Source organism: Oncorhynchus clarkii, chromosome 1 (assembly GCF_045791955.1).
Source record: "Oncorhynchus clarkii lewisi isolate Uvic-CL-2024 chromosome 1, UVic_Ocla_1.0, whole genome shotgun sequence".
In the NCBI taxonomy this organism is placed as follows: Eukaryota; Metazoa; Chordata; class Actinopteri; order Salmoniformes; family Salmonidae; genus Oncorhynchus; species Oncorhynchus clarkii.
Window position 1 is genome coordinate 26,852,342 of NC_092147.1, and position 26,101 is coordinate 26,878,442.

General features: G+C 42.0%; 2 protein-coding genes across 2 annotated transcripts in view; one reads left to right on the forward strand and one right to left on the reverse strand.

Moving 5' to 3' along the window:
• LOC139396928 (craniofacial development protein 1) overlaps positions 1 to 15,962 on the reverse strand; it is a 56,665-nt gene extending 40,703 nt beyond the window's left edge. The window contains exons 1-5 of the mRNA XM_071143893.1: positions 15,562 to 15,962; positions 15,215 to 15,347; positions 13,640 to 13,865; positions 13,331 to 13,461; positions 11,538 to 11,663 (exon numbers count right to left, since the gene is read on the reverse strand). Coding sequence (XP_070999994.1) covers positions 11,538 to 11,663; positions 13,331 to 13,461; positions 13,640 to 13,865; positions 15,215 to 15,347; positions 15,562 to 15,631 — 686 coding nt within the window. The 5' untranslated portion in view covers positions 15,632 to 15,962. The remainder of the gene's footprint in view (positions 1 to 11,537; positions 11,664 to 13,330; positions 13,462 to 13,639; positions 13,866 to 15,214; positions 15,348 to 15,561) is intronic.
• Positions 15,963 to 16,165: 203 nt separating this feature from the next.
• Positions 16,166 to 20,221, forward strand: LOC139397031 (transmembrane protein 170A-like). The gene is made up of 3 exons (XM_071143948.1): positions 16,166 to 16,443; positions 17,583 to 17,753; positions 17,890 to 20,221. Exons 1-3 carry the CDS (start codon positions 16,302 to 16,304, stop codon positions 18,018 to 18,020), a joined length of 444 nt encoding a protein of 147 aa, XP_071000049.1. The 5' UTR covers positions 16,166 to 16,301; the 3' UTR covers positions 18,021 to 20,221.
• Positions 20,222 to 26,101: the final 5,880 nt, after the last annotated feature.

The following is a 26,101-nucleotide window of genomic DNA, read 5'->3' on the forward strand; positions in this document are numbered from 1 at the left end:
GTGACGTGTTCAATACCGACATAACGAAGGGACGAAATATAGTGGTTTGTTTCCAAAAAGTGGGCCGCAACTGGGTACGTCGAGTTTTTGCACCCAATGGTGCTACGAAATCCCTACTTTTAATTTGCGCTTCGTTATACCCACATCATTTTTTACCACAAGGACAAGCTATTAAATAACTGCCTTAGTGGAGCCAGAGGGGTGTCCAGGGTGGCACTGGACACCCCTGACATCTGATTGGCCACCCCGGGTGCCACTCCAAAATTTCATTCCCTACTGGCAGTTTGACGCTGATTGACAGCTCATTTTACCTCTTGTTGAAAGAAGCATTATTTTGACGTTCGGCGGCGCATTTTTCAAATCGATGACGAGAGAATATTAACGTTGGTTTGGAGATACAGAAGAATAAGAAGAAAAAACAGAATAAGAGATAATATTTCCACAGCTCCACGGGGTCTTTTCGCGATTCGCGAAATCATCATTTTTGAAGTAAGTTTTAAGGTTTAGCATCGGGTTTAGGTTTCCTGAACAACTTTTACAACAGTAGAGTCAGTTAATGTTAGACCTTTGGCTCCATTAACAGACAGTTAATCAGATAAGAGATATCGGTTCCCAATTTAGCCTAACATTATGTTTACATCTGTGTTAGTAATACACGCATATAAAGTGCAGTGTCGTAAGTTACAGTATACGAATGCTTAACTAATGTGGGGTAACTAGTAGGCTACAGCTGTCAGTGTTCAGCAAGTTAAAATCCATTAACTCAAGTCAGATTTTCGTACTTGAACACAAATCGAACAATTGTTATTATCAATCTGTTAACGTTACTCAAAAGATGACCACAATTTGCAGATAGCCTGTTTGCTATCGTAAAGGTGTAAGACATTATAGCTAGCTAAGTTACTTACTGCCGAGTAGGGCTAGCCATGATCTAACTAGTAACTTAGGCTGGTAGTTGATTTTAAGGTATAGTTATGATAATGGTGATTTGTAATTAAGATTGAACTAAAATGTGGGTAATTGGATGCTTAGATGTAACCATAGACTGACCCTATGCAAAAATATGACAATTAAACATGAAAAGAAAGGGAGAGATATCAGACTTCTGTTCCAAAAGGACCCAATGGTAGGCCAAGCCTATACTTTAAACTACACATGTTAGTTAGCAGCTGTTAGTATCTAATCTTGTGGATCCCTTAATTATACATTTCCATAGAGATATAACACATTATTTAACGTGTATTTCAGACATTTCAAGATCCAGAGAAGAGGGTCCTCTACAGCCGTGTTTGAAAACATTTCCCAGAACTCAGCATGGTACTAGGTAAAGGGCTTTCAATCCATGGCTTGAATATTCTGTAAATCAAGATTCGAGTTATTGTTTCGCCTTATTTTTCTCTGCCCAATACACCTGAATCTGCCTTCACATTACAGTCAGGTTTTTGTAACTGGAAAAAGGTGCTGTTTAAAGATTCTGGGTTTAAGCTCCATTCGAAGGCAGAGCATCATATCAAGGCTATGTATGCTTGGAGTCAGCATAAAAGGGCTATTGACAGCAACTCATCAATGTTAGATGTAATAAATGAGGACCAGAAAAAGAAAGTGGAGGAAAACTGTACTTAAATTAAAACAATTGCAGATGTGCTCCTATTAACTGCCACTCAAAATGTAGTGCAGGTCATCGAGAGTCTGATGACTCTCACAACAAGGGTCATTTTTTTTTTTACAATCTTAGAAGAAATAGCAAAGCATGCCCCTCTCATAGAGAAAAGGATGAATGCATGTGGCAATGCAAAGTACACAAGCCACCAAATCCAGAACAAATCTCTTGAGGGCTGAGACGGTACAAAGTGAAATAATAAGAGAAGTAAAAGAAAGTGAAGTTTTTAGTGTAATTGCAGATGAAACCAAAGATTTAAAGATAAAAAACAACAAATGTCTTTAGTTGTGAAGTACTATTACAACGGGGCCCATCCACGAAAGCTTTTTACACTTTCAGTCAGCTGAAAGCTTAGATGCAGCAGGTCTCACAAAAATGATAATTGATTGCCTTGAAAAACATGGTCTGGACTACAGAAATAATCTTGTGGGGCAAAGCTATGACGGTGAATCAGTCATGAGTGGAAAGCATTCTGGTGTGTTTGCACGGATTAAAAACAGTGCAAGATTTGCATTTTATGTGCACTGTAATGCACATTGTTTGAATTTAGTTCTTGTCGATGCTGTAAAATCAGTGCCTGAGGCAGTTAATGCTATAAAGCAGAAGATTTATAACATTCTATTCTGGCTCGTAAGTTCATCTCAAGTGGCTTGCAGTTCAGAAAGAGCTCTATCCACAGCAGCAGCACAGGGAACTACAGAGACTTACGGATAGATGCAAGGTAGATGATGTAAGGTAGATGCAGATACATGGCATGCCGTAACCTGAGGGACAGTCTTCCAGCAGTTCTGAGAGTGCTACAGGCTATCACACTTGAAAATAGATCAGTGGAGGCAAGGGGCCTTCTTTCTCAGATAGATTTACATTTCATAGGGCTTTTGGTTACCTTTTGTGAAGTGCTTGGTGATGCCAAATGTCTTTCTGACATGCTCCAATCAAGCTCTCTTGACCTAGCAAGGGCTGTGGATCTAGTAGGTGCCCTTACAGACACATTACAGGACTACAGAAGTGAGGGTTACTTTGGAGAACTATGGAAAGAGGTTGAAGAGATTGCAGAGCATTGCAAAATAAGTGTACAAACAGTGTGTAAAAGACAGCCTAAAACAAGCTTAAGATTTCACTACTCATTGATGATGAGCACTGTAGGACAGAAAAATAGTGACCAAAGTGATGGTGAGTGTTTCCAAAGAGATATTTTATCAGGTGCTTGACAGTCTCACAGCTGAGCTGCAGAGGTGTTTTTCAAAGAAGAATTGCAAGATAATGCAAGGGGTCCAGTCTCAACCCAAAGACTACAACATTCTTGAATGAGGAGCCTGTTTGCCTTTGCTCAGACCTTTGAGTCAGATTTAGAGGACCTCAAACATGAGGTTCATCAAACGGCTTCTTGATAGGAGAGAGAAAAGTGGAAGGGACAGACCGTCTACTCTACTCTCCTTGACTTTGTTGTGTTTCTAGAACATTATAAAAAGAGGTCTTCCATGAGCTATTTCGACTTTGTAAGATGTCTGTTGTTACACCAGTCAGCAATGCTTCTTGCGAGAGAGGCTTCTCAGCTTTAAAACCGATTAAAACCCACCTTAGGACAACAATGGTTGATGACAGGTTAAGTGACCTCGGAATTCTCAGTGTTGAGTCCAGGAGGGGCACGCTCCCTCAACAAGGATGAGTTTGTGAAACATTTTTCCAGTTCTCAACAGAACCGCAGAATTATGCTGTTTTAAATCTACCTAGGATAATTTGGCACTTAGGTGGTCCCTCTGGTCATGATTAAAACCTACACTGTGTACTAGCTAGTACACTGACATTCTAAAATGATAAATCCAAAAGGGTATCATGTCACACAGATTTCATTTGGTCTTGATTAGGCCAATTCCAAAACTTTTCTTTGATATTAGTGAACATAATATATATGACCATACATATGATACTGTAAGTTGAGGATCCTGTAAATATTGATGGGCACCAAAATAATTTTTAAAGTCCATTTCTATTTTTTTTTTGTGTGTGTGTTTTTGTGTGTGTGTGTGTGTGTGTGTGTGTGTATGTGTGAAATTGAGCTGCAGTTCCGAGGTAGAGACACTGACTATTCATAGTATGTTAAAGAATTCTAGTGAAGTAACCCTTTTGGACCACACTATCTACCACATTGAAGAACTTCAGGTTAAGTGAATTATCACTTCTACCTCTAATCAGCAATCATAGAATTCATTCATGCTCCTTAGATGCCAGGTTAGGGTTACACACTCATTTTCTGTCATGGTCCATGGACCCCCTGAAGTAGCCTTGGCCACCCCACATATAAAACTCTTGTTCCGCCACTGAGTGGAGCACGTCGCCTAAACAGGTGTGCGTTTCTTTCGCCTCCAGGTGAACCTGTTAATATAAATGACCATATTCTAAATGTGATTTCTGTCATTCTGAGCTCCGTGGGTGGAGACCCGAATCAGGTTACGTATCCAATGCATGAATTAAAATGTTGCCGGTCAAATGTCCGGCTCCACATTTTCCTAATGGAAACCTTGGACCAACAGTATCAAACGCGGGATTAAGTTCCAAAATAACTAGAATAGAGAAGTCACCAGCATCAGCAGCCAACAAGGTCTTTACTCACTTTCAATAAAGCAGGTTCCATACTGTGCAGTGAGCCCTACTGGAATTCTTCAAATAAGTTCATACTCAAACAAGCCACTAATTACTTGAAAACGACTTTTTCTAAAAATCTTGGATAAAAAAAGCCAGTTTAGCGATAGGTCTATAATTACACAGTGAGGAGGGGTCTATAGACTGGTCTTTTTAAGGAGAGGTTGAACCAGAGCAGTAATAAAATAGGCTGGAAAGGAGCCAGAGGTCAGGGAGCGATTTACAATAGACAGAATGTTGGGGCCAGCAGTAGGCATAATAACCTCTTATAGTAAGTAGTCTAGTAGGGATCACGTCCAAGGGGCAGGAGGAGGTCTTCATGTAAGCTACAGTATCATGGAGGGACTCACAGGATATTTGCTGAAAGGAGCTAAAGGAAGCAGTAGACAGCCTCAGAGTAGTTGCCTCAAGTGCCTCCTGACCAGAAAAGCTGGTATGGTGTCGACTACTGTCAATCTGGAAACTAATATTTTCTATAAAGAATCAGAAAAACTGTTTGCAGAGACAAAGGGATGTGAGCATGTGATTCTTAGTTTCTACTGGTGCCACTGAGTCTAAAGCAGCCTGACATATGTCACTGAAACTGTTCAGCAAATCATGTGATGACAAAGAACATGATCAGTAGTAGGGGATTTAAAAGCTTCAGTACATTTATTAACAGTTGTGGAGTTAATGATGCCAGAGAGTGGGGACAGACGTTTTTAAGAGGAGGAGAAAGAATTTTAAAAACAATACTGAGATGGTCAGACACACACACATCAATATTTTCCAAGTTATCAAACCATAGGACAGACAGCACGAGATCAAGAGGATGGCTTTTGTTGTGCGTAGGTCCTTGTGGCGTAGAGCACAAAGCTAAAGGGTTCTAATAGGTTAAGAAACGCCCCAGATAGCTCATTATTTGGGAAACACACATGAATGTTTAGAATAATAACTCTGTCATAATTAGGCACAACCAAAGAGAGCAGGTAAAGGAATTCTGCAATGAACAAACTATTAGGTTTAGGAGGGTGGTACACTAAAATATACAAGGAGGCCTGTTTCTTGTTCAAGTAAAAGATAAGACTCTCAAATGAGGACATTTTTCCACATGACACCGGGCTACATATATACTTGTCTATGAATGATGGCTACTCCCCCACCACGGCCAGGATTTCTGTCGATAAGAAGAGGCTGGAGGGATAGATTCATTTAGATCAGGTATTCCCAAACTGGGATACGCGCAATGCCGTCGGAGGTACGACAAATAAACATTTGATTCACTTTTTGTTATTACATAAAATATATTTAAAAATATTCACATTTTCAAACAGTACATTTATATTTTCCCAACAGGGCTATAGATGTGGGTAAGGTTTTTTTCTCACCTGAGTAGCCTCGTTTCACTGCCAAAAATAAAATTCAACCATCTAGTGTTCAGTGAAATAACAACACAATGTCAAATACAGGTAGTCTAATCAAATAATTAACATCCAATCACATTAACCATTACTCTCTCATGGGAAACCTTCACTCTTGTGCAGACATTTAGAAATGAAACATGACAATTTGAAAAATAAGCCACAGGAGTTTTTGGAGCGAGAATAAAGATGACTTTCGAGTAGTAAGACATGTATAAAAGCAACACATACCATTAATAAGAAGGGGCTAGAAGCGTCTAACATGGTGAGCTACCGAGTGACTAGGACAGGCAAGCCCCATACTATTGTGGAGGACTTAATTCTTCCTGCTGCCGCAGATATGGCTGGGACAATGTTGGGGGAAAAGGTCAAAAAAACTATACAGACAATGTCTCCACCAAACAACACTGTTTCACGATGCATCAGTGACATGGCAGGAGATGTTTTGAAACAATTACTGCTTTGCATACAAGCCAGTGAATTCTATGCATTACAGCTGGATGAGTCAACAAACGTGACGGGCCTGGCATAGCTCCTGGTATATGTCCTTTACATTTATGGGGGATATATTAAGGAAAACATCCTCTTCTGCAAACCACTGGAAGCCAGGACAACAGGAGAGAATAGTTTTTTAAAGTACTGGACAGCTTTGTGACATCAAATGGACTTTGGCGGTCAAGATATTTTGGTAATTGTACTGATGGTGCAAAAGCCATGACAGGAAGACATAGTGGAGTGGTAACGTGCATGCATACACTGCAGCATCCACCGAGAGGCTCTTGCTGCCAAGGGAATGCCTGACAGCTTGAACGACATTTTGGACACTACAGTGAAAATGGTTAACTTAGTTAAAGCAATGCCCCTAAATTCTTGTGTATTTTCTGCATTATGCAATGATATGGGCAGCGACCATGTAACGCTTTTACAACATACAGAAGTGCGCTGGTTATCAAGGGGCAAAGTATTGACACGTTTTGTTTTTTTAAATTGAGAGACGAGTTTAAAGTGTTCTTTACTGACCAGAATTTTCCCTCGTCTGACCGCTTGCATGATGACGAGTTTCTCCCATGACTGGCCTATCTACGGGATGTTTTTTCTCGCCCGAATGATCTGAATCTAGGATTACAGGGACTCTCTGCAACTATATTCAATGTGCGGGACAAAATTGAAGCTATGATTAAGAAGTTGGAGATCTTCTCTGTCTGCATTAACAAGGACAACACACAGGTCTTTCCATCATTGTTTGATTTGGTGAACTCAAACTTACGGACAATGTCAAATGTGATATAGCGAAGCACCTGAGTGAGTTGAGTGCGCAATTACTCTCCTGAAACAGATGACACAAACAACAGGATTCGTTATCCCTTTCATGCCCTGCCTCCAGTCCACTTACCGATATCTGAACAAGAGAGCCTCATCGAAATTGCAACAAACGGTTCTGTGAAAATTGTATTTAATCAGAAGCCACTGTCAGATTTCTGGATTGGGCTGCGCTCAGAATATCCTGCCTTGGCAAATTGCACTGTTAAGACACTGATGCCATTTGCAACCACGTACCAATGTGAGAGTGGATTCTCGGCCCTCACTAGCATGAAAACTAAATACAGGCACAGACTGTGTGTTGAAAATGATTGAAGACTGAGACGCTCTCCAATACAACACAACATTTGCAGAGTTATGTGCATCCTTTCAAGCACACCCTTCTCATTAACCTGTGGTGAGTTATTCACTATTTTTGGTTTTAAGGTTTTATATGTAAGACGGTTAAATAAAGAGCAAAATCATTGATTATTATATTATTATTTGTGCCTTGGTCCTATAAGAGCTCTTTGTCACTTCCCACAAGGCGGGTTGTGACAAAAACTCACACTCATTCTTATGTTTAATAAATGTATTGTATAGTGTGTGTGTGGCAGGCTTACAATGATGGCAAAAAAACATTTGAGAGTTCGCTGACCCTGGTGCTAGAGGAGGTACGCAGCTGGAGGTTGAATGTTTGAAGGGGTACGGGACTATAACAAGTTTGGGAACCACTGATTTAGAAAACTGAAGTCCTTGGTTTAAGCCAAGTTTCAGTAGGTATGAAAATATCAATGTAAAATCAAATAACAAAATCATTGCATATGAATGACGTATTTAGAGATGGATTGCTGCCGGATTGACAGAGGTATTCAGGGGATAGAGGAACATAAACGAGGTTACATACAGTAACCGTACTACGGGGGATAATACGCTGTCCATGTCTTCTGTGTCACGTTGGTAAAAAATGATTCGGGACACAGGAGCAGGAATGCGTAATAGTTTTTTTTATTGTACCCAGATTACGACGTGCCGTGTAAAGGCACGGGGATGAAGACCAAACAAACACGTACACAAAACACGGGGTTGAGACCCAAACAAAAGAGCGAGGAGTACCTTGAATATTTAACACACGTGCACAATGATTAACACACGGGACGAGACCAGGAATCATCTGCGCAATTCACAATGGCACGAAAGCCAAAACACACAGCACAGGTACTCACACGCACATTGTAACAATAATGGACAGCACCATGGTATACAAATACTAATCAGTGGAAAGAGGGGACAGGTGTGCGTGATGAAAGTTCTGGAGGAATCCGTGACACTCTGGTGCTAATTATGACAGGGAGGACAGGAGAACTAACAGACCCAGGCCGTCAGTCTCTAAAACAGTTCACTACGTTGCTGGAAATAATCCTGGAACCCGTGCGGTTAGGGTGAATCCAGTCTCTTTTAAAAGAGTGCTGGCTGCTCCCAAAGCAAGTCAAAATTGTCAAAGAAAGTAGCCCAGAAGCTGAACTGGTACACTCACCCGTTCCCTCATTGAGAACACAACAATAATACATCTGGTGAATGAATCAAGATGAGCTGACATATAGTAGGGAAAGAGAGGGCTGTGTTGAGACAGATGATGTGCTGCTCTCTGGTCCATTCCAAGCTCCCAGCCCAGACTCCCAGACTGACAATCACAGAACCTCTATCTGACCCTGCCAGCAGGAAACAAACTCTCCCAAGATAAGCCCTATCTTCTTCACAAGCAGACCAGACTATATGTGTGTGTATATACAAGACTACAGTAGGTGCAGTAGAAGATATTCTTACTGTTGTGATACAGTAGCGATGATGATGTGTGCGCACTCGCGCACAAATGTGTGTGTGTGTGTTGTTTGTATGCCCTAATGTGTTCAGACTCAATGTTACCCGATGTTGAGTGGTGAGGTAACACCACGGAGACAGAGAGCAATCAATCAACCAATCATTAGAATTCCCAACAAGCGGCTCTAAATCTCTGTGGCATGCTAATCAATAGCACTTAGCCTGCACCCCCAGTATTATGCAATGCCACTGTAGTCCACTGCTCTGGCAGACTATCGCCCTGCCACACACACACACACACACACACACACACACACACACACACACACACACACACACACACACACACACACACACACACACACACACACACACACACACACACACACACACACACACACAGAGCATGACAGCAGGTCAATCAAATCTATCAACACAATTGCTCTCAATTAGATCAGGGATTGATGAAACGTTGGCTGGTGTTTTTAGGTGTGAGTGCACAACTATGATGCCTTATGCAACAACAGAGGGCTTTTATATGGCCCAATACTGTAACCTTGATATTGGCTCTCCGGAAGAGATCTATAAAAGGAGGAATGATAGCAAATTGAGAGTGAGAAAGAGTGTGTGAGAAAAAGACAGATGGAGGGAGACGGGGAGTGACTGGGAAAGCAGACGAGTGATTTTCTCTTTGCTGTAAGGGCAGTCAGCAGGGCCAAATTGGGGTGCAGTGGCTACTAGCTAGGTGCAGTAGGAGCTCAGACAGACAGATAGACAGAGCTGAACAGTATGGCACAGATGCACATGTTCCTTTAAGAGAGGCTGCACTCAATGGAGATCACATGTCTGGGGCCTGTCCTGCTGACTCAGGCCTTCCACTCCACTGCTAACCTCAAATCACACATGAGGGAGGGGGAGAGAGAGAGACAGAGAGGAAGGCTTAACTCAACTTAACAGGACTCAGGAGGCAGAGACAGAGAGTGGGGGTGGAGAGGGAGGGAGAGAGGGAGAGTGAGAGAGAGTGCAAGAGAGGATGGGGTGCAGACAGGAAGGTAGAGGGAGAGCCGAAGATGGAGTAAATAATGAAGGGACAAAACGCGGGAAAATGCAACAACACAGTCCGTACAGTCAACACTTCTCTGCCTCTCGTTTCAGGCGGGAAACTAGTGGTTGTAACATGGGATAGAGAGAGCCCCATGTGACCTCCGTAACAACATAGCACCCGCCACCCTTATGTAACAAATGTTATCTCAACATCCTGAGAGTGTTACGAGCTGATAAAAAACAACAACAAAGTTGGTCCTGTCCCTGCAGCAGGCTGTGATATGATGTGGTTCAAAGGCGAGGTAATTAACTTAATGGGTCTGGTCTACAGGGATGATGAGGGAGGGCTTCTGACTGACTGATGGCTCCTTCCTGTTGTCGTACTATAGGTAAGCCCTCCCTCTCCCCTCATCTACAACAGGAAATGGCTCTGGACACCCTGTACATTCTGTAAGGGAAAGATCACTACCTGTCTGGACACAAGCCACCGCCTCAGAGGAAAGACGTGTAAGGCAATTAAACACCATGGAAACGGAGGGAAGTAATGCCATGCAGGGGAGCGGGATAGAGGAGAGCAGCTGGATCTGCCATAGCAAGACAATGATACAGACAATTACAGTACACTGAGTGTACAAAACATTAGGAACACCTTCCTAATATTGAGTTGCACCCCGCCCCGTTTGCCAAACACAACAGCCTTAATTGGTCAGGGCATGGACTCTACAAGGTGTTGAAAGCGTTCCACAGGAATGCTGGCCCATGTTGACTCCAATGCTTCCTACAGTTGTGTCGGTTGGATGTCCTTTAGGTGGTGGACCATTCTTGATACACACAGGAAACTGTTGAGAATGAAAACCCCAGCAGTGTTGCAATTCACACTCAAACCGGTGCGCCTGGCACCTACTACCATACCCTGTTCAAAGGCACAAATCGTTTGTCTTCCCCATTCACCCTCTGAATGGCACACATACACAATCCATGTCTCAATTGTCTCAAAGCTTACAAATCCTATTTAACCTGTCTCCTCCCCTTCATTTACACTGATTGAAGTGGAGTTAACAAGTGACATCAATAAGGGATCATAGTTTTCACCTGGATTCCCCTGGTCAGTCTATGTCATGGAAACAGCAGGTGTTCCTAATGTTTTGTACACTCAGTGTATATGCACAAACACAACACACACTGATATTAGAGCAGTGTGAAAGGCGAGTTGTAATCCCACTCCCTGGCTTCTCAGTAGCAGACAGAGTGGATGACAGGATCAAAGGCTTGCTGTAGGAGCTGTCAGAAATCAATGGAGAGAAACCTGGGAGGATTACCCTCATGTCCTACACACAAGCCTTTTGCAGCCTATTCAAACATGTCTGTGAAAACACAATTGGAACCACTGCCATTTGCGCATGCACACACACACACACATGCACGTATAAATTAGTCATAGGAAGTTGAGTGATGGGAAAATGAAAATCTGACTGGGTTCACTACCTATTTAAAAAGGAACGCTGGTGAAAGTAGATGAAGCAGTATTTCACATTATACTGTAATTTAAGCAGTGGCAGTACTTCTGTTCATATACATCTAAGTGATATTTAACTTCTATACTAGTCAGATACTTAGAGAAGGACGGGTGATGTAAGGTAGTGACTGTGGAGGCGGGTGGGGGGGTGTACCTGGGTCCAGGGGCGAGGGAGGAGGGCTCTGCTCTGCTGGGTATAGTCCACACATCTGGTGTCTCCTCCTTGGACTTCAGAAAGCACTTGGCCTCCTTGGAGTCAGCATCTACCTCTTTGGTTACTCTGAAGACAGTAACAGGCAGACACTTAAACACAGGACTGTATTAGTAGCCTCAGTCTAAGTAGAGATCAAATTACATAACACTGTACATTTCTCAAGAAAAGGACACACACACACACACACACACACACACACACACACACACACACACACACACACACACACACACACACACACACACACACACACACACACACACACACACAACAAGCTGATAAACAAATTGCCAACCTCTCTCTAATGCCACTTATTAATATAGTGTTTACATACCCTACATTACTCATCTCATATGTATATACTGTACTCATTTAAACTGCTGCATCTACTGCATCTTGCCATCTTTATGTAATACATGTGTCACTAGCCACTTTAAACTATGCCACTTTATGTTTATATACCCTACATTACTCATCTCATATGTATATACTGTACTCTATACCATCTACTGCATCTTGCCTATGCCGTTCTGTACCATCACTCATTCATATATCTTTATGTACATATTCTTTATCCCTTTACACTTGTGTGTAGAAGGTAGTAGTTTTGGAATTGTTAGCTAGATTACTCGTTGGTTATTACTGCATTGTCGGAACTAGAAGCACAAGCATTTCGCTACACTCGCATTAACATCTGCTAACCATGTGTATGTGACAAATACAATTTGATTTGATTTAATTCTCTCTCACACACACACACACACACACACACACACACACACACACACACATAAAAACATAACCCCAGTGAAAAAATACCAAAACCGACATGGCTGATGTTTCATTAACCCTTTAGGTTGGTCACTGTTTACAAGCCAATAAAACCAACAAATATGTTTTATGCTTTTGGTTGAGTCCCTCCCTGGTAGTAGGTTTGGCCGGGGTAGGCCGTCATGTGAATACGAATTTGTTCTTCACTGACTTGCCTAGTTTAAAAAAAATTAAATAGAAAATTGTACAAGAAACCCCTCCCACACATGTGCACTTACACACACATGAATCAACACTTTGTAATAATGAGAGGACAATCCTTTCCTTCCATCTCCTGCCAAGTGGACATTTTTTATGCATTTTTTATGTCTCTGCCTCTCGCTCTTCTGTTTCTTCTCCCTTTCCTCCTTAAACCCTGCAATCATTTCTAGCTCTGCCTTTACACAACCAGGCTCTACTGGATCATAGTCTTCTAAATTCCTCAAAAGAAACACTGCACCCCATCAGATATAATAGACAGTCCTCTCTTCTCCAATAGGACATAATGACAGGGATAGGAAGAGACCAGTCCAACATTAAGGTCAACCAGTACATCCTCTGGGAATACATTCTTTAAGAAGATTGCATCCATTAGGGTGATAATGATAATCATATGTTGCAATGATTTCAGGCTTTCATAGAAAATAAGCAACGTCCTTTAATGTGTTTCATATTACATAGATAATACTACTGGTGAGACCCTGACTAATCTAAAACCACTTTCCCAGGACAATTATTTGGCCTGTAAACTGACATGTGTTGTTGTAACTCAGAAATGTAATTGCGCCAGTATGCTGTGGAATGCAGACACTTTCTCAGGCTCATTATGTGAAGGGTTCAAATGTAAGGTTGCACTGTCACCTGGTGGTCAAAGAATGTACTGCTACCGGTATGTGCGCAGTGCACCAGTGGTCTAAACTTACCGGACCTCTTCCCCAGCAAAGTCAAAGACCTTAGTGATGGTGACTTTAGAGGGCTCTTTAGAGTTATGCTCTAAATGATGACGTTCTGATGGGGCCTCAGTGGACTTCTTCGGTCTGTCTGTGGGTGCAGCCTGGTGAAGATTGAAAAACAAAAACAAATGTTAGACATCATAGTGTTCCAAAGAGTAAAAACTTGACTACAATGCAAACAACATACACAACCAGCAAGCTGTAACAGGAACCCAGGTTCCAACTATCATATGCCTGGATGTCTCTATGGGCAAGATGTCTGTAGATTTGGTACAATACCTGCTGTTTAGTGGTAGACTGTGGTGATGGAATAGATGGCTTGGATTTGGGACCAACATCACTCAGAAAACTGGCCCACAAATCATCTGCTTTCTTCTTCTTTTTTTCTTCGTCCACCTCCTTCTTGGGCCTGGAATCAGAAAACTCTCCCTCCTCCTGCTCCTGCTCCTCCACACTGCCATCCTGCTCTGTCTCCTCTAACTTCAGTCCTCCTTTCTTTCTTTTCCTATGAGGATCGCCAAAGAGAGTGGTAGGAAAATAACGTAAAAAGATGGTCATCAACCGATTTCAGCAGACTAGCTTGGAAATTACAATACAAACTGAGCAAAACAAAGCAATCGATGCACAACTTCACCCTCAACACTGGGGCCCCACAAGGGTGTGTGCTCAGCCCCTCCTGTACCCCCTGTTCACCGACGACTGCGTGGCCATGCATGCCTCCAACTCAATCATCAAGTTTGCAGACGACACAACAGTAGTGGGCTTGATTACCAACAACGACGAGACAGCCTATAGGGAGGAGGTGAGGGCACTCGTGTGGTGTCAGGAAAACAACCTCTCACTCAACGTCAATAAAACAAAGGAGATGATCGTGGACTTCAGGAAACAGCAGAGGGAGCACCCCCCTATCCACATTGAAGGGACAGCAGTGGAGAAGGTGGAAAGTTTTAAGTTCCTCGGCATACATATCACGGACAAACTGAATTGGTCCACCCACACAGACAGCATGGTGAAGAAGGCGCAACAGCGCCTCTTCAATCTCAGGAGGCTGAAGAAATTTGGCTTGTCACCCAAAACCCTGACAAAGTTTTAGAGATGCACAATCGAGAGCATCCTGTCAGGCTGTATCACCGCCTGGTACGGCAACTGCACCGCCCTCAACCGCAAGGCTCTCCAGAGGGTGGTGTGGTCTGCACAACACATCACCAGGGGCAAACTACCTGCCCTCCATGACACCTACACCACCCGATGTCACAGGCCAAAAAGATCATCAAGGACATCAACCACCCGAGCCACTGCCTGTTCACACCGCTACAATCCAGAAGGCGAGGTCAGTACAGGTGCATCAAAGCTGGGACCGAGAGACTGAAAAACAGCTTCTATCTCAAGGCCATCAGACTGCTAAACAGCAATCACTAACTCAGAGAGGCTGCTGCCTACATTAAAACCCAATCACTGGACACTTTAATAAATGGATCACTAGTCACTTTATACAATGCTCTCTAAATAATGCCACTTTAATAATGTTTACATATCTTACATTACTCATATTACATGTATATACTGTATTTTATACCATCTATTGCCACTTGCCTATGCCACTCGGCCATCGCTCATCCATATACTTACATGTACATATTCTCATTCACCCCTTTAGATTTGTGTGTATTAGGTAGTTGTTGGGGAATTGTTAGATTACTTGTTAGATATTACTGCACTGTCGGAACTAGAAGCACAAGCATTTCGCTACACTCACATTAACATCTGCTAACCATGTGTATGTGACAAATACAATTTGATTTGACACCATTGGTCTAAAAACGGAGCCAAATACAAACGTGTTGAATCACTCACCTCATGCCAATGTCTTGGCCTTTCTTCTTTTTCTTCTTGGTGACATTATCAGACTGTTGGCCATGCTGGTCATCCCCTTCCAGACCATCTTCTTTCACACATTCATTCATGTCATCTTCACTGAGGTTGTCATCTGTCAACCACACAACAATCATGGTAAGACTTGAACTGAATGACAAACACAGTAGCTAGTTATCATCAAGCTACATACATGAAGAATGACACATACAGTGGAAATATTGCATAACTACTGTATAAGCTTATGATTCTCTGTCATGCGTGTAACGTTAATAAAATATCTGCTCAACTTGCATTGCATTTCTATCTGTTTGTGGTAGTAACTTTACCAGATGGGACATAGTCTTGATCTTCATTTGAAGAATAGCCATCGGAATCATAATCTGAGTAATTCATCATTTCCCCTCCAGAAAGAGCCTACACTTTCTGCCAATAGTAAACACGGCAGTAAAGGTATGATGGATAACTGGCTAGCTAGCAAATTACAAAGCACCGGATATCTGACGAACCCTGTCTGTAGCTATCACGCGGTTACTAAATAACCGTTAAAGTTAACAAATGTTTCTAGCTGTATAGTTTATTATAGCTACAATTACAATAACAAACAAATACACAAGTATTCACAAATATGAAAACGTGTGGCTTTGTTGACAAGCTACAGAAAGGAGCGCGGATCTATATTGATCATTGTGTAATTCTATGGTAGCTTGCTTATCTGACTTCCTGATTTACTACGGCACGTCCACAGGATCAATCGATCGTTAGGAAAGACGCGTTATTGCTTCTTTATTGTTGGAAGATGAATACCGTATTCATAATCGATTGCATTATTATATATTTATATGTTAATACGGTTTGGAAATTGTATTCAACAATTTATCAAAATTGTGAAATCCTTTTTGTGACCCCGCCTCTGATGAGTCTGGTACCGGCATGACGTCAAATCAAGTTGTGTTGACATCAAGCTAACGGCTATATACAGGAGATCAACCAACCCTTGACGACTTGCTAGCTAGATCCAACATTAATGTTCTGATGGTGTTATTCGGATATTCGTGGTCTCGCACACATGCTCGTTGTGTTCTGTGCATTAGACATGCAGAACGGATATAATGAGATTGGGTTTGTGCAGCAAATTCTTAGCTTGAATTTGGTCCCTAGGAAAAATGGAACCAATCGAGGCAACGACACATCGCTTAGCGACTTCTCAGGTGAGATTCATTCCACAGCTCCTCTGTTCTACGTTAGCCAGTTGAACAACATTATTATAAACTTTGTAACGTACATTTTTCGTTAACTATTATCCAGGTAACCGATTTAACGTAGCTAGTAATACTACTTAGTGAGCTACCACATTCAAATAGACGTAAATCGTAACGTTTGGGTCTTACGTTAGTCCATTATTATTGAGCTACTTTAGCTAGCTAGATAGCTACTAGCTAGATAAGTTAACATGGCTTCTACTGTAGCTAGCTATTGTGAATGCTAAACAATTAGCTAGCTAGCTAACTTTAGCTGGCTAGCTAATCAAGTGCTAGCTAGCCAGCTGGCAATAACAACAAATATTATTGTACAAAACGGACAGCTTTTAAATTACCCATAACGTTAGGTAATCCACTAGAGTATTCTAATGGATTACCTAACGTTATGTATATATTACCTAACGTTATATTCGCCCCCCTTGAACTTTGCGACCTTTTGCCACATTTCATGCTTCAAACATAAAGATATAAAACTGTATTTTTTTTGTGAAAAATCAACAACAAGTGAGACACAATCATGAAGTGGAACGACATTTATTGGATATTTCAAACTTTTTTAACAAATCAAAAACTGAAAAATTGGGCGTGCAAAATTATTCAGCCCCTTTACTTTCAGTGCAGCAAACTCTCTCCAGAAGTTCAGTGAGGATCTCTGAAGGATCCAATGTTGACCTAAATGACTAATGATGATAAATACAATCCACCTGTGTGTAATCAAGTCTCCGTATAAATGCACCTGCACTGTGATAGTCTCAGAGGTCCGTTAAATGTCATTCCAATTCATGATTGTGTCCCACTTGTTGTTGATTCTTCACAAAAAAATACAGTTTTACATCTTTATGTTTGAAGCTTGAAATGTGGCAAAAGGTCGCAAAGTTCAAGGGGGCCGAATACTTTCGCAAGGCACTGTATATATGTGTAATCGTTAGCAGCTTGGATTATTTTGCAGGGTGATTAAGGGGTCAGATTAACATAATGGGCACTAGGTAAGGTAGTATTTATTTCAGAAGACATGTCAGGCCACAGGCATGTGTAAAGTCTGTAAACATTGCAAGGCTATATGTTACTGCTTACTTCCTTTGTCTCAGAGATGTGGTATGGAGTCTTCTTGTGGGCTGCTGTCTCTTCACTGGTGTTCCACCTACCTGCTGCTCTCCTGGCCCTCGCCACCCTGCGACAACACAAAATAGCCCGCTTCATGCCCATTGCCATCATACTGATGAGTATCGTGGGCCCTGTGTGTGGTGGTGTCCTTACCAGTGAGTTGCTCACCTCATGTTCTGATAAGCCATCAACATATTATACATTATTGTACACGTAGACATAAACTACTCATTGAGTCAGTGTAAAAATTATTTTCTACTTTTCAAAAACCAAAAATGTCTTTGCATGTAGGTGCCGCCATTGCTGGGGTGTACAAAGCAGCAGGGAAGAGGATGATCTCCTTGGAGGCCTTGGTGTTTGGAGTGGGCCAGTCCTTCTGTGTCCTCATTATCTCCTTCTTAAGAATCCTAGCTACACTCTAGCACTGGGACACAGGAACTCAAGGAGGGAGAGGGGGGGGGGGACATGCAATCAGCAGGACGGCATATGCAAGACAGCTGTTCCTTCAGAGGCCTTATTTTCTATATCTGTTATCGGATGACTTTGTTTAATACATGATTAGTTGCCAAAGTGGTATATTTCAGGGCTGGCCAGGGGCTCTGTTTTTCTATGTGTGTTATTTTTCATTCAGATTGTTGTGTGTTGCACTATACTCAGAACAAGCCTTCTCATTCTGCGTGTTATAGATGTATCATACACATAGCTGAGAATGAAACATTCCAGCATGCAGGAAATTTGTGCTCTACAATTTGGATGAGTACACTCCATTTACTGTTTTAATAGTTCCACAACCTGATAAAGACTACAAGTCAGTGTCACTGATTTGTCACTGATGTGCATGCCATCAGACAAACACTAAAGGAGAGCATTCTCTGCTCTGTTCCACCACAGACCAATCAGCTTAAATACAATGTCTTGACTGAGGTGTGATGTATTCACAATGAGGCACAGTGCTCGATGACATTGAAATATAAATATCTAAGTCAGACATAGCTACAACTTAAGCTTTTATTTCCACGTATATATTTCTCTTTCTTTCTCTCTCCATATTCCAACTTGGGGTGTGTCTAATTAGAATTAAAAAATATATATATTGAAGTCCATTCCAGCTTCTTCTGTAAGCAGAGGCAATAGAGAGAAGTGGAGACAACGAAGAGAAGGAAAGTTGTAAGTTCCCAATCTCTTTGTATATTGCTGAGCAAATCATAGGGAATAGTGTTGACTAATCTCATATTTATTTTATTTTCCTTAAATATAATTTTTTCAATATTGTTAGGGTATTTTTAGATATTTGATCCGTGGGTTATATCAGTGTATATACAAAATACTTTTTCTGAGTGAAATCTTTACACAAAACAGTTGCAGACTGTTCTAAGTTCTCTGGTGGCGTCAGTGTGCTTATATAATTTAATATCTCTTGAGAACCTTTTCAGCATTGCTCTTTTTTTGTTCATGTTCTATTGGCCTTAATGATGTTAAAGGTGTACAGTATGTAGGAATAGTGTAATATATTGTTACTTTGGCATTGATAATGCTAAACTAATAAGAGGCAACCTCACTCTAAACCATGAATGTGAATCAGATTTCCTTAAAATTCCTTGTGGAATTTCTTAAATCTTTTTACCAAAGAGAACCTAAAACATATGTACACCTGATTTTAGTTTGAACTGATTGCCCCCTTGTCCCAAAATCCTGCTTTAATTAAGGGCTCTATTCAATCTGTATCGCTGAAGCCTTACAGATTTCGGGGTGTAAAGGTCATTTCCGATTGAGCCGACATATGCAGTGTTTACTGTGAATGCAGTCTCTGCTAATGCTGAAACACTGCCTTTAAATGTGATTCGCGCTGTAACGCTGAACTTCCGTAATGCGGATTGAATAGAGCCCTAAAGGTTTCGGTATTGTGTCCAGACTTATAAATCATGAGCCGTGTGTAAGAACAAGGTAAAAGTCCAACTCCGCGAGAAAAAAGTCCCAATCCACCATAGAAAAGCACAGCTTTGCAGATGTCTCTATTCTAAGCCAAGAGTAGCAGACTAGTGAAATCAAGCATTACAGTCCAACAAAAAGCTTTTTGTGTTTTGTTATTCAGCATGGCTACATGCATATTGTTCAAAACTATCAGCGGTGTAGTGGTCATTAGTGCAGTAACAAAACCACATCCTTTTCAAAACACTAGTGTGGTGGACTGGTTATAGGAACAAATGAGGATGGTTGGCCATCACACTATTTGGTAGTGGTTCATTATTGTAATGTAGATATATTTGTGGTGATTAAAGTTTCTTAGCTGCAGGCTAGAGCTGTTCTGTCTGGCAGTGATATCATGAGGGGTGACATGTTGAAAGCCATGCTCTGCTTATCTGGGCCTTGAACACCTCAATTCCACAGAATGTTTATTTTTCTAAAGTTCTTTAACTTTCCTTATTGTAGCATGACTGCACACTACTGTTTGTTATATAGCTAGTTGGTTTGTCTTGCTTTAAATAAATGAATGCTCTTTATTGCCCATGTGATTTTAATCCATGGATTGATTTTGGTTTTACAAGACAAGGTTGATTTTATTACATTAAATTAAAGTGCCAATTGTTAATATTTTCATGTAATAAAATATTTCACGTTATAATTATTTGAGTGGTGTATTGATTTCAACTCATTTTGACTACTGCATTACACCTTGGTAGTGTGTATAGACCTCCCCACAGATGGCTTATTTATCTCCTGCTCCATCTCTCTGCCTCTCCATACACACACACAGATGGATTATTTATCTCCTGCTCCATCTCTCTGCCTCTCCATACACACACACAGATGGCTTATTTATCTCCTGCTCCATCTCTCTGCCTCTCCATACACACACACAGATGGCTTATTTATCTCCTGCTCCATCTCTCTGTCTCTCCATACACACACACAGATGGATTATTTATCTCCTGCTCCATCTCTCTGCCTCTCCATACACACAGATTGATTATGTATCTCCTGCTCCATCTCTCTGTCTCTCCATACACACACAGATGGATTATTTATCTCCTGCTCCATCTCTCTGCCTCTCCATACACACAGATTGATTATTTATCTCCTGCTCCATCTCTCTGCCTCTCCATACACACAGATTGATTATTTATCTCCTGCTCCATCTCTCTGTCTCTCCATACACACACACAGATGGATTATTTATCTCCTGCTCCATCTCTCTGCCTCTCCATACACACACACAGATGGATTATTTATCTCCTGCTCCATCTCTCTGCCTCTCCATACACACACACAGATTGATTATTTATCTCCTGCTCCATCTCTCTGCCTCTCCATACACACACACAGATTGATTATTTATCTCCTGCTCCATCTCTCTGTCTCTCCATACACACACACACAGATGGATTATTTATCTCCTACTCCATCTCTCTGCCTCTCCATACACACACACACACACACAGATGGCACTTCTGTGCTTTTACTACCTCCACCAGCCAAGTCCCAGTAGCAGCACGGCTCGGTGGCGGTCGGATGGAATAATGTGGTGTTACCAGGGAGAAACTACACACAGATCACTCATGGTGAGGGGGCCACTCTGTCTAGGCTGTACTCCATGTATTCCTGGCAGGCACCATGAGACAGCCTGGTGCTTTTTGATCATCATGAAGCATCACAGAAGTGAGCTAATATCGGTCTTCCTGGCTATTACATGTTTTCCATACACTGCACAGGCAAAACACTGCTGCTTATTTGAATAATGATTAAATCAAGGTTTTGTCAATACTTTTTGTGTAGTATTTTGTAGCTTCATACATCAAGTGAGGGTTGTTAATATAAAAAAGTAATGTTGCTCTAGTTCCCCCTACCAACAGTCATGTTGCTCTAGTTCCCCCTACCAACAGTCTTGTTGCTCTATACCAACAGTCTTGTTGCTCTAGTTCCCCCTACCAACAGTCATGTTGCTCTAGTTCCCCCTACCAACAGTCATGTTGCTCTAGTTCCCCCTTACTAACAGTCATGTTACTCTAGTTCCCCCTACCAACAGTCATGTTGCTCTAGTTCCCCCTACCAACAGTCATGTTGCTCTAGTTCCCCCTACCAACAGTCATGTTGCTCTAGTTCCCCCTACCAACAGTCATGTTGCTCTAGTTCCCCCTACCAACAGTCGTGTTGCTCTAGTTCCCCCTACCAACAGTCGTGTTGCTCTAGTTCCCCCTACCAACAGTTGTGTTGCTCTAGTTCCCCCTACCAACAGTCTTGTTGCTCTAGTTCCCCCTACCAACAGTCATGTTGCTCTAGTTCCCCCTACCAACAGTCATGTTGCTCTAGTTCCCCCTTACTAACAGTCATGTTGCTCTAGTTGCCCCTACCAACAGTCTTGTTGCTCTAGTTCCCCCTACCAACAGTCATGTTGCTCTAGTTCCCCCTACCAACAGTCATGTTGCTCTAGTTCCCCCTTACTAACAGTCATGTTGCTCTAGTTCGCCCTACCAACAGTCATGTTGCTCTAGTTCCCCCTACCAACAGTCATGTTGCTCTAGTTCCCCCTACCAACAGTCATGTTGCTCTAGTTCCCCCTACCAACAGTCATGTTGCTTTAGTTCCCCCTACCAACAGTCATGTTGCTCTAGTTCCCCCTACCAACAGTCATGTTGCTCTAGTTTCCCCTACCAACAGTCATGTTGTTCTAGTTCCCCCTACCAACAGTCGTGTTGCTCTAGTTGCCCCTACCAACAGTCATGTTGCTCTAGTTGCCCCTACCAACAGTCGTGTTGCTCTAGTTCCCCCTACCAACAGTCGTGTTGCTCTAGTTCCCCCTACCAACAGTCGTGTTGCTCTAGTTCCCTCTACCAACAGTCGTGTTGCTCTAGTTCCCCCTACCAACAGTCGTGTTGCTCTAGTTCCCCCTACCAACAGTCGTGTTGCTCTAGTTCCCCCTTACTAACAGTCATGTTGCTCTAGTTCCCCCTACCAACAGTCGTGTTGCTCTAGTTCCCCCTACCAACAGTCGTGTTGCTCTAGTTCCCCCTACCAACAGTCGTGTTGCTCTAGTTCCCCTACCAACAGTCGTGTTGCTCTAGTTCCCCCTACCAACAGTCGTGTTGCTCTAGTTCCCCCTACCAACAGTCGTGTTGCTCTAGTTCCCCCTACCAACAGTCGTGTTGCTCTAGTTCCCCCTACCAACAGTCGTGTTGCTCTAGTTCCCCTACCAACAGTCATGCATACCAGCAGTGATGACAGTGCTCTTGATGACACTTCAGAATCAACTTTTTAATAATTATTAACAAGTATAGGTATGGATTTACGCTCTTTAAAACATTTGTTCATAATTTGTTTATTTTTTACATAATCTGGCGTGCAAGGCGAAGGTAGACATGATAGAAAATAGACTCTTGCCAGGTCAGTCCATGTGTTTCTCCATTAAGGGGGGTTCAGTTCTTTGGTCTGATGTTTCTGCCTGCGCTGTGTGCTGCTGTGAGACCGTCTCACCCCTCTTCTCTGCTGTGCTCTTTCCCTCTACCTGACTGGCCCCCACTGGGCTTGGCCCTGGCTTGTCCTCTGTTACCGGCCGGCTGTCCGTCCCCTCACCCTCTCCAGTCCTCTTTTTCCCTGCTTCACCTGCTGTTTGGATGATTAGACAAAGCAGATATGAGATTTTTAATCACAAAGACAACACAGAACAAGATGGAACCTGCCTTTTTTACAGGCAGAAAGATAAACCTAACAAAGTTTGAAAGAAAAGAAAAGCAATTGTTTCTTGATTAGATTAGTATTATTCAAGCAATCATTTCTGTTTAATCCAAAAGAAGGTAATTCTAGACTTTAATATCTGGCACTTTATAGCATGCTGTGATGTAGATATTGACTGAGGGCTGCATGAGGGTTGTGGGCATAATGATGAAGCATGGCTTTAATAAATCTTTCACATTAATTGTACCATAGGGGACCTGATATCCAGTCCTCCTCCAGCCCTGTAATTGAAGCTGATATGAGATGTAACAGGATGGTAATGTCTCTAAAGTGCATGTGGTGCTGAGGGCCTGGTGGGTGAGTTATTATTATTTTTACAGACAAATAGAGGTGGACAAAGCAGAGGGAGGAGGAGCAAGATGGCATATGCCCATTAAGCCAAGGCTAATAGGCCCCAAAATAAACATTTGTAAATTTGGCACAGTGCCTCAAGAAGTGCATCCATTTTACAACCATACACTCATCTTCAAAATATCTTGACTCAATCTACCTTTCAAACCATATGTTCAGTCAGCAACTGTTCTTATTTTTCTTATTTCCCCCGCCGATGCCTGCACCTTACACCCTGCACCCCTGCCCCCATACTCACCCTCCTCTCCCGCTAGCTGGATCTCACTACAGGTAGGGAGCTCCCCCAGGTTGGTACGTTTCTGGACTGGTGACCTCTGCAACCATGGCAACGCTGCCTTCAGCTCTGATGGGATGGAGGAAGAGTAAAGATGAACAACCTGCCTCAAATACATAATTTAACAGGGCATCAATGAACACATTTAGGCTTTTCGATGTATTTGTACACAGTGACGCATATATGTTTTTAGTGAAGTGCTACCATAGGGGAAGGTGGAAAGGATGATAGACTATTTATTTATTTGGATCCCCATTAGCTTTTTCTGTAGCAGCAGCTACTCTTCCTGGGTTCCACAACAAACACAGAACATGACAACTAAAAAAACAAAGACAAGGACAGTCACACAAATTTGAAAAACAACGACATACAAACAAAACAACAAAATATTATCCAAACAATATAGCTAAGAAATGATGTGTGTTTGTTTGTGTGTGTCCCCTCACACTCCCTGCTGTTCCATGAAATTCCATTAAATCATTTTTATAAGGTCATTTTGCTGTTTGCTTGAGTAATTTGGGATGGAAGGGAGTTCCATGCCATCATGGCTCTGTATAATACTGTGCCTTGCCGTGAATTATTTTTGGACTTGGGACTGTGAAGAGACCCCTGACTTTGTCAATATGACTTGACCATCATAATTGACCATCCAGTGTTATACCCAGGAGTCCCACCCTTTATCCACAACTCCTGTTGACGTTTTATAGAATGCTTTAAACAAAATGTATTTAGATGTATTTAACACCAGTTTATTATTTATCGCCCATTCTGATACTGACTGCAACTCCTCATTTAGAATTTCAGTGAGCTCACCGACTTACGTTCCTGTAGTGTGGAATCATCCGCATACATAGTCATTATAGCTTTGTGTAAGACCAGTGGCAAAACATTTGTAAAAATAAAATAAAAATAGAGAAGAGTAACGGCCAAAGGCAACTGCCCAGAGGGACACCGCACTGCACATAACTCATGTTTGAGAAGCTTCCATTGAAGAACAAACATGTGATGGCATGTGATGTAAAGCCATAGCAAGTGGGTTTCTTCAATAACAACTTATGTTCAATAACATCAAAGGCTGCACTGAAATCTAACAATTCAGCTCCAACTATCATCTTATTATCCTTTTTTTTTAAATTTTTTACCAATCATCAGTCATCTGAGTCAGTGAATACAAGTTGAGTGCCATTCTCTATAGGCATGCTAAAAGTCAGTAGTTAACCTGTTCTCTGAAAAACTATAAAACACTACAAAACAGAGAAAACACTGACATGACTGGGTAACATCATTTCTAGAACCATGTACAGTACAGTATATACACACAGTATAGTCTTTGTATATGGCTTTGATCATCTGCAGTAACCAGTGTTATACAGCAGGAGGTGTTCTCTCTCTCTCTGCTGACGAGCTCACCTTCGGGGTCCAGCTGAGCAGCATGTTCCTGGAGGAGCGAGTCCTCGTAGACGGACACAGCTCTCCGCTGGGGAGAGAGCTTCATGCGGGACTGGGGTTTAGGAAGGCTCTCTAGGGGATGACCAAGACACACAGGAGTTAGATACACAATTACACACACAGTGACACCAACACACAACTCGCGGTGGATTTAGGCTTGACACTTAAGTCACAGTGACATGTCCAAAAAGACCAGAGCAGGCATACCCAACACATGTTTGGATGCCATCCTCTGCTATAATGTGGACCCAAATAACATCAGGGTGCTACATATTGGTGGTGGACTGTGCAATACACTGTACATTAATGTCATTCAGTCATTCAGCTAGTGCACTCTTGAGTCAAAACCAATACAGTCCGACTTCTGGCAAATGGACTCCCAGGAGTGATATCAGCTCACTTTGATTATGTAAAATAATCTTTCTAATACAGACAAGTGCATTAGGTGCTGCCATGCACAAAATATGTTACAGTATATGAAAACAAAGAGAGATACCAAAGTAATTATTATGCTCTGAGCAGTCACTGTGATTGCATTATTTCATAGTAAGCTTATAATGAAAGACAAAGCATCAGAGAGAGTGGGAGAGACAAAGCATCAGAGAGAGTGGGAGAGACAAAGCATCAGAGAGAGTGGGAGAGACAAAGCATCAGAGAGAGTGGGAGAGATAAAGCATCAGAGAGAGTGGGAGAGATAAA

Bases quoted from the DNA above. Each gene is read 5' to 3' on its own strand.
- LOC139397031 (XM_071143948.1), top strand. From the start codon at position 16,302: ATGCTCGTTGTGTTCTGTGCATTAGACATGCAGAACGGATATAATGAG. The intron at 16,444-17,582 runs GTGAGATTCATT...CCTTTGTCTCAG, and splicing joins ATCGCTTAGCGACTTCTCAG to AGATGTGGTATGGAGTCTTC. The intron at 17,754-17,889 runs GTGAGTTGCTCA...CTTTGCATGTAG, and splicing joins GTGTGGTGGTGTCCTTACCA to GTGCCGCCATTGCTGGGGTG.